General features: G+C 37.2%; 1 protein-coding gene across 2 annotated transcripts; it reads left to right on the top strand.

The window, feature by feature from the left end:
• The first annotated feature begins 361 nt into the window (after positions 1-361).
• LOC111883723 (uncharacterized) lies at positions 362-4965 on the top strand. 2 transcript variants are annotated; one of them, XM_023880046.3, is made up of 14 exons: positions 362-696; positions 781-898; positions 1637-2070; positions 2151-2273; positions 2410-2571; positions 2708-2781; positions 3002-3258; positions 3409-3479; positions 3566-3622; positions 3868-4011; positions 4107-4174; positions 4273-4382; positions 4523-4593; positions 4706-4965. In XM_023880046.3, exons 3-14 carry the CDS (start codon positions 1675-1677, stop codon positions 4814-4816), a joined length of 1644 nt encoding a protein of 547 aa, XP_023735814.2. In that variant the 5' UTR covers positions 362-696; positions 781-898; positions 1637-1674; the 3' UTR covers positions 4817-4965. The 2 variants fall into 2 exon arrangements, with proteins under 2 accessions (XP_023735814.2, XP_023735815.2); XM_023880047.3 differs by lacking the exon at positions 3868-4011 and having other exon boundaries at positions 363-696.
• The last annotated feature ends 3632 nt before the right edge of the window (positions 4966-8597 follow it).

Raw genomic sequence — 8597 nt, forward strand, 5'->3', positions numbered from 1 at the left:
TTTGACACTTTATTTTTACTTCTTTATAATTTTGACACTTTATTTTTATTTTTTTATATTTTTGCCACTAAACTTTTACCCGTGCAACGCACGGGCCTTTTCCTAATATATATAATATATATACAAATAAATAATTTTATTATAATTTAATAATACATAATATTAAAATATAATAACAATATATATAATAATACTAAATAATATTTGTTAAAAGTATTTGAGGATTCATATAAGTTAAAAAATATATATTAAATAATACCTTTTAGTATAGAAAACAAAACAAAAAAAAATGATATACGATTAAAGACAAAAATAAAAAACACTATTTGTGCCTATTCAGCTTCTTCATGGCGTGAAAATTTGGAGTTAGACTCAGTCAGAGCCGAGCCCGCTATTTCTCTATTTCCTCTCTTCTCCAACACAATTACATTCGACACCATCTCTCACTCTCTTTTCTCCCTCTTTTCTATCTGCTCTCTCTCCCGCTTTTCTATCTGCGACCTAGCCGCCCCATAGCCAGTCTCCACCGCCCTCACCTCCGGTGAAACCCATAAGACGCTCTCGTCTTCTTCTCTTCTTAGCTTCCCACCACTCGTTTCTGTTCATGTAATCATCGTCAATAATCTGAGCCTTATTAACTTTCTGGTTTTCAGCTTTCAACCAAGTGGAATGATCAGTTGCGAATCACGGATTCAGGTGAAAACTTTTTATCAACGACTTGCATAAAGTTTTTAAGTAGTGTGATTAATACCTTTTTGATTTCTGATTTGGATTTACTAGACGATCTCTGTAATTCAAGCCGGTGATAATACCATTTTGATTTCTGCTTTCGATTCACTACACGATCGCTGTAATTTAAGCCGGCTTCGGGATTTTACAACTTGGTTCTTGCAAGACTGTGAGTATCTTTTTTCCAAAATAGCGATTTTTGATTGTTTTTCGTGCAATCAGTTTTTCCTTCAGTTCTTTTAGATCCGGTGTTACTTTAGCTATTTAATGAAGTTATTATTGAATTGTTTTTAGATCTAGGATAAAAAGATTGGTGTTACTTTAGTTATTTAGTGAAGTTATTATTGAATTTTTTGTAGATCTCGGATAAAAAGATCTGGTGTTACTTTAGCTATTTAATGAAGTTATTATTGAATTGTTTTTAGATCTAGGATAAAAAGATTGGTGTTACTTTAGTTATTTAGTGAAGTTATTATTGAATTTTTTGTAGATCTCGGATAAAAAGATCTGGTGTTACTTTAGCTATTTATTGAAGTTATTATTGAATTGTTTTTAGATCTAGGATAAAAAGATTGGTGTTACTTTAGTTATTTAGTGAAGTTATTATTGAATTTTTTGTAGATCTCGGATAAAAAGATCTGGTGTTACTTTAGCTATTTATTGAAGTTATTATTGAATTGTTTTTAGATCTAGGATAAAAAGGCAAGTACGAAGTGAAATATATGCACCTTTTTGTAGGAAATCGTGAACTATACTTTTATATATGAAAGTCTAGACAAAAAGACAAAATTTTAATGTAGGACCTATTCACAGAATTACTTGAATTGGCCTACACGTTCATTTTTAAATCGTACACATGATAGAATTAAAATTCGTTTCTAAAAAATAGGATTTATATAAATTGCAGTGTATACAAACCGTTAGTACAAACAAACATTTCTCTTAATGGGTCATCCACATAAGGAAAGCAATAAGAGAAGAGGCAAGAAACAAAGCCAACCAATTTCAAATTTGAAGCAACCTGGATGCCAAAACCCTACACTTGGTCAGACTACTGAGGAATCTAAGCTTTTTAGCAGTTTGATGAAAACAGAAGAGAGTGTGTTGTTTAACTCTACCATAGTAGAAGAGGATGCTGATGCTGCAGTATTGACAGATACAACGACCCTTTTGAGTGACGATGATAATTGGACAGATACTTCTTTTGATTTCTCAGATAATGATGCTTCGTGCTCAAACTCTGATGTTTCGTATATATCTGGTAGTATGGAGAAACAGAGGATAGTGTCAGATATATCAATGAATTCTTCCTATGAGGTAGCACTCGCTGAGGTTCTGAAGGTGAGTGAAACTATATGTTATTTTCTTCATTTTCTAGTCATCTTTGATCGTCACTCAATTAATTTTCATATTGTTTTCAGACATTGGAAGCAATGCCTGATTTAAGTGAACCCTCATCCGAACTTTCCAAGAATAGACAATATCACTACTCAAACACAACGATTGAACCTGTCAGAGCTTATTTTGAAAAATGTGGCATACATGTAAGTTTGTTATATTACTTTTTAATCATGTGCCTGGAAATGATACATGATCACCATGAATTTTTTGGAAATTGGTGATGATAAGTTTTTATTTATCTAATAATATATTCTTGTGACTATGAATCCTTTGTGACAGGAGCCCGGTAGAAAGTCATACCTACCTTTGTCATCTAATAATGATCTTCAGACATGGCCTGCTTTAACTCCTATTAAGCCCTCATTTGAGTTTTCGAAGAGTAGACAGCAACACAACTCAAACATAGGAGTTGTTACAGATGTTCTTAAAGAAAGTTACGTTGTAAGTAACTTGCTCTTTATGTATCTTTAAAATTATATGACTTTTATTCTTATGGTTTTAAATATGCCTAAGAATAGTGCATGAATTTTTTTGTGTTATATAATATATCCTTATGGCTATGAATCCTTTGTTACAGTTACTTGGTGGGGCTTCTTACATTGCGTCATCATCTAATAGTGATCTCGAGGAGGGTAATATGTCATTCAAGAGGTTGTAATTAATTCGTCATCTAATATATTACGGTGTTTTGAGTTGATATAGATGATTTTGGTGTTAATAAAATTTCATTTGGATGGCTTTGAGATGGAGATTTGTGAATCAGTTTATTAGAATTTATTTGTCATCGGAAAAAAAATCAAGATTTGATGTTTATCAATGTTGTGAAAAGTAGTCCAGCAGCTTACTTTGACTGTTTGTGATTTTCTTTTAGGAGTTGGCGTGAAGTTCTTATTGGCCTCGGAACTTCCTCTGAAGAGACTCAGACTCGGGAAATTAAAGGAAAGAGTCCATTACATAATCCAGATAGTTGGGTGAAGATAGTAAAAAAAGGGTCACACACTCGCGACTCTAAAGGAAAGAGTGCATTACATGATCCAGATAGTTGGGTGAAGGTAGTAAAAAAAGGGTCCCACATGCAAAAACTTGACTATCCTTCAAAAGACACCGCAAAAAAGCAGCATATTCCTAGTAAGTAAAATATAAATATGGTTTCGCTTCTGAAAATTCAACAATCCACTTTAGGTTTCTTAGGTTTAGGCTCAGTATTTTAAAAGAAGCCCCGACCATTTATGTGTGTTTAATAATTGATGTAATTTTGATATTTGTTTGTGTGTGAAGTGGACGATTATAAGAAGTACAGGCATAACGCAAATCAACATTGGGAAATCCAAAAGTCCCTCGTTGAGCAGGCAATAATGTTTTTTTATATCGCTTTTGGGGTTTCATTAATGTTCTAGCATATAAGCTAAGCTTTCAATGTCATTATATACTGCAGGCTAGAAACGCATATGCAAGTGGAAAACGGAATGAGTGGGTAAATCTCTCCGAACAGGTAGGTACACGAGAGAAAGAGAGGGAGAAGGCCCCCTTAAATGCGATTAAAACACCTTTCTCTTGCAAGAATTTCATGCAACTTTGTTTAATTGACATTGTATTAATATTTTAATGAGCCAATTAGAAACTTGGTTATATAAATTTATGTATGATTGTGTGACGATAATTGAATTTGTGGTTGTTCACACACTTATATACCACCATGGTGATGGATTAAGCCCCAACATGAGTGGTTGGTTATAGGTCATAGGAGACATCTTAGGTTGTAAGCCTGAGCACCACCTTTCTTGGGGACATTGTGATTTACCTTTCCATGTTTGTCAAGGGTTCAAGTCCCAACAGCCACAATGTGTGAAAGTTCGGATTCTAATATGGATTAAGCTCCTTGTAGGTACTGAGTTCCTATGGCAGCCAACAATGATTTTGCAATCTTCTAGGAAATACTTACGTAATGACTCATGAGTTTATATATTTGTATGCAGGCAAGGATGTGGAAGGAAAAAGCTGAGCAAGCTGATGAAAAGGCTAGCCAGGATATTTTTGATTCAAGGTTTGTCATTGTATATTAGAGGTGGCAACAAAGCCAACCTGTTATTTACATATACATATACATATATATGTTGATATTGTTGATGTTATTGAATACAGGAACAAAAATAATATTGTAGATCTAATGACAATCGATTTACATGGACAACATGTGAAAGAGGGAATGATGAGACTAAAATACCACCTTGCATTTGGTGTATATGGTCGATGTAAGTATCTTTTTCTTTATATATATATATATATATATATATATATATATATATATATATACACACACACACACACACATACGTGCACACGCACACACACATTGTGTTTTCGATTGTTTTTTAATCGTTGTGATATACAGCTCTGCGGCGGCTCCGCGTCATCACCGGATATGGGAGTGGAGGAACTGGGCAGTCGATGCTGAAACAAGCGGTATGAAATCATGCCTTTTTAATGTAGAAATGAGCATTACCTTATTAACTGTTTCAAGGATCAATCATCTAATGTTTTTGTGTAGCTTAAGATGTCTGAATGTTTGTTATAGGTTGTTGATCTCTTAAAAACAGAGAAATTTGAGTGGGAGAAAGAAAACGAAGGTAGTCTTCTAATCAAATTTGACATGAAGAAGAGAGAGTTGGGGTTTGTGAAATTGTAGTTACTCTTATTAATCTTTTTTTGTTTCATTTTTTTCTTTGGATAATTTGTTGTACGAGAATGAAACAAATATGTGGCCAATGAGTTCGATTACCCAAAAGCCTTTTGAACATGGGTTAATTTACACCGTCAAAAATGATAATTAAACAATGATCTAACGGTTATTTTTATGTTAAAACTTGGTTTAAGATAAAATGTTTGGAAAATATAATAAGTAAGATATTAATTAAATATAATAACATTCATAACTCCAATAAATATGATAAGATAACATAAGATATAGACCTTAAATACCAATAGAGATTTTTTCACTGGAATTTCTTCATCGCCCCGACGGTGAAGATTAAAAACCAAGAAATATCGCAAACAAATCCACCATTCTGTTACAAAATATTTCTTGGTAGGGATTTTCTAATATGTGTCCTAATAATTATGATTAATTAATACTTCTTATATGTGCCGTTAGGGCACATATTAGAAAATCCCTTTCTTTGTATATGGTGTTGATCAGACAAAATAGATGCTCTTAAGAAGAAAAGAGATGTTCCAACTTCCATTTTTTCTGATGAAGAGCTCCGTGACCATATGTGTATACGGCTTCGGACGTCCACTATCCTGCTGCTACTATGGACAAGAGGGAGCATCAGTTTTCCTGACTTTTCTATGTTGGACACATCAAAAGCTAATCAATTGAGTGAAGGGGTATTTAATTTTTATGTTTGATTCTTTGGACCCACAACACAACCCCTGTCCTTGAGTTTATATTTATCTCTCTGCTCCACTTACCGAGCCCAATACTTTGACTGGCTGGTTGTTTTGTCCAACGTTCCTCCACTTCTTCCTATTCCAGTTGGGCCTACTTTAAGACCCAACAAATACTCCAACTATCGAGGCACCATGCCACAATATGACAACATCATGTACGTTTTCTAAACCATCTTATAATTCCTCTAAAACACTATCTAAAGATTTTCACACTATTGCAAAATGATACTAAAACATTCAATCAGGAAGCTATTCCCAAAACTATCTATCAAACTTGAGACGATAAATAGTTGAGTGCCAAATGCTCCGTATTCTCCCTACTTCTTTTGCAAATGTGGTGAGTGTCCCTCAAAACATACTAATGAAGAATTTAGAATTCTTCCCAACCTTAATAAAAACATTGATATCCTTGTTGACCTCCTGATGATTGTGGTTAATAAAAAGATGTTCCACATACGCTCGAACCCTTTATTGGACACAAACTCACTTATGTGGTTGTCTGATACGTTGCCTCTAAAGTGTGGGTGGTGTAACGACCCGTTCCCGGTATGTTAATCTATTGGTAATTGTTGTGAGTTTTGCAAGAGGAACTCGGCGAGTTCATAGCCTGACTCGCCGAGTGGGGTCGCGGCTGAGAGCACGCGTGAGCCGGGGACTCGGCGAGTTCATATCCTGGACTCGGCGAGTCCATCCGTCTGGATGAAACCCTAAATCCCCGGGTTGCCCACTATTTAAACCATCTTATAGCCCCATTCTCGCCTCCCTCACCCTGTGAACTCAGTGAGAAACCCTATTCCCCCCCCCCCCCCCCCCCCCCCTTGAAAGCTTATAAGTGATTTGGTGCCATTTTGTGAAGGTGTGAAGAAGGAGAAGAAGAAAGAAGCAAGGAAACGAGTTGTATTGCAAAGATCCAAGGGCAAATCTGAGTTTATCGAGGTATTTTCGGAGTTCCCTTCTTGTCATATGTTTTAATCTTCCATTAGAGCTCTTCTAAGAGTTATTTGTTGTTGTTCAAAGCCTTATGTTTGCATGAATGTCTTAGTAAGTCGAAATACCTTTGGATCTGAGTGTTGGGGTGTTGTAGAGCCCAGATCTACTGTCTTTTTGGAGTTACTTTGCATAATAATCATAGATCTACCCATTTTATGCATCTTTTAGCCTTATTTCCCTTATTCATGAGGTTGTGCACGTAAAGTTGGAAACTTTACGTGGTAAAGCAGCTTATGGGACTCAGATCTATCTATTGTATGTGTTGGATTCAAACAAAATCGAGTAAAAATCAGTTGCATGGCGGCAACTCGGCGAGTCGGGAAGAACGACTCGGCGAGTTGGGTCGCGAGTTCCCGAGTCCTTCATTTTGACCAGTGTCGAGTGAATCCAGTGAGTTAGAGTGTGGACTCAGCGAGTTGAGGGTAGACTCAGTGATGGAGGGACTCGGCGAGTTGTTCATACAACTCGGCGAGTCCAAGGCAATCTTCTTAGGATCATGAACAACTCGTCGAGTTTGTTCATACGGCTCGGCGAGTCGGATGAAGATTGTCAGAGTTCTTGGATCAAGAGGGTACTCGTCGAGTCGATGCCACACTCGACGAGTAGCAGCATGTAGAACTGAGAGGTGAGAGTAGGACTCGGCGAGTTGGATGGCCCAACTCGGCGAGTCAGCCCCAAAAGTAAGTTGACTCTGGCCAAGGGTAAAAGAGTCATTTTACCCCAAGTGCAGTGTTTAGTATTTGATTGAGTGTGTTCATGGGCTTGTAGCCGAGGAGATTCAGGAGCAGCAGCCGGTAGCTTTCAGAGGCACACACTCAGCCGCCAGATTACGAGGTGAGTTTCCTTCCAGTAGGAACGGGTCTAAGGCCACAATGCCGACCCGTTTAGCTAGCAGTAGTATCCGGAGGTTATCCGATGCAGTAGTTAGCATGTTTGATGCCTTCGTGGCTCGAACAAGGGTATGTGTGTTCATGTTAGTGATATGTTATGCTATGACCAGTCAGCTTCGGGCTCCGGTCCGATGTTAGCTTCGGACTTTGGTCCGATGTAGGGGACAAGGTCCCAGTTAGCTTCGGACTTCGGTCCGATGTCAGCTTCGGACTTCGGTTCGATGTAGGGGACAAGGTCCCAGTTAGCTTCGGACTCCGGTCCGATGTCAGCTTCGGACTTCGGTTCGATGTAGGGGATAAGGTCCCCGTCAGTCAGCTTCGGACTTTGGTCCGATGGAGGGGGCAAGGCCTCGTATGTGCTTGATATATTATTGCATGGTATGTGGTAATTTGGGGGAGCTCACTAAGCTTCGTGCTTACAGTTTCAGTTTGGGTTTCAGGTACTTCCGCAAGCAAAGGGAAGAGCTCGGGATGATGGCATCGCACACACCACCGCCTCAGCTTTAGCCTGGGATTGATTAGATGTTTGATCTGATGTAGTATGATACAGTTTTTCCGCACAGTATTTATTTATGTTTTGGAATACATCACGTATGGTTTTATTATATGATGCTCTGATTACAGTTTTGATTATATTAAAAACAAAAAATTTTGGGTCGTATTTTTGGGTCGTTTCAAGTTGGTATCAGAGCCCTGGTTTGAGGGATTCAGATACACTCCCGGGTGTATCTGAACTCAAACTAAGGGGAAATAAAAAGATTTCTAAAAGTAAAATGTTTTCTAAAAGAATTTTGAAAGCACTTAGAAAGAAAGAAATTTTTAAACAAGATAAGGGTGTGATGCATGCGATCAGCCGAGCTCAAGTAAGTACTCCCAAATTATCCATACAAGTTATTTGTTCAGTTTCAGTTTCAGTTGAATAGCATGCTGGTATAGGACTAAGGATCTAGGAGGATGCCTTATGTGCCTGCCTTATGTGTTACAGCTTTATGAGTATTGCATGCTAGTATTGAGTAAACAGCAGTAGGATAGCCTGTTTAGGTTATGCCTGATAGTATGAGCTTAGCACTGTATGCTAGATCAGTTTCTCATTTTGAGAATAGTTTTGCTTGAGTATGTTTCCTTTATCCGAATGCT

This window comes from Lactuca sativa, chromosome 7, assembly GCF_002870075.4.
Source record: "Lactuca sativa cultivar Salinas chromosome 7, Lsat_Salinas_v11, whole genome shotgun sequence".
Taxonomy (NCBI): domain Eukaryota; kingdom Viridiplantae; phylum Streptophyta; class Magnoliopsida; order Asterales; family Asteraceae; genus Lactuca; species Lactuca sativa.

Coding starts and splice junctions, on each gene's coding strand:
- LOC111883723 (XM_023880046.3), top strand. CDS start 1,675: ATGGGTCATCCACATAAGGAAAGCAATAAGAGAAGAGGCAAGAAACAA. Junction 3,259..3,408: donor AAAAAAGCAGCATATTCCTA/GTAAGTAAAATA, acceptor TTGTGTGTGAAG/TGGACGATTATAAGAAGTAC. Junction 4,175..4,272: donor CAGGATATTTTTGATTCAAG/GTTTGTCATTGT, acceptor TATTGAATACAG/GAACAAAAATAATATTGTAG.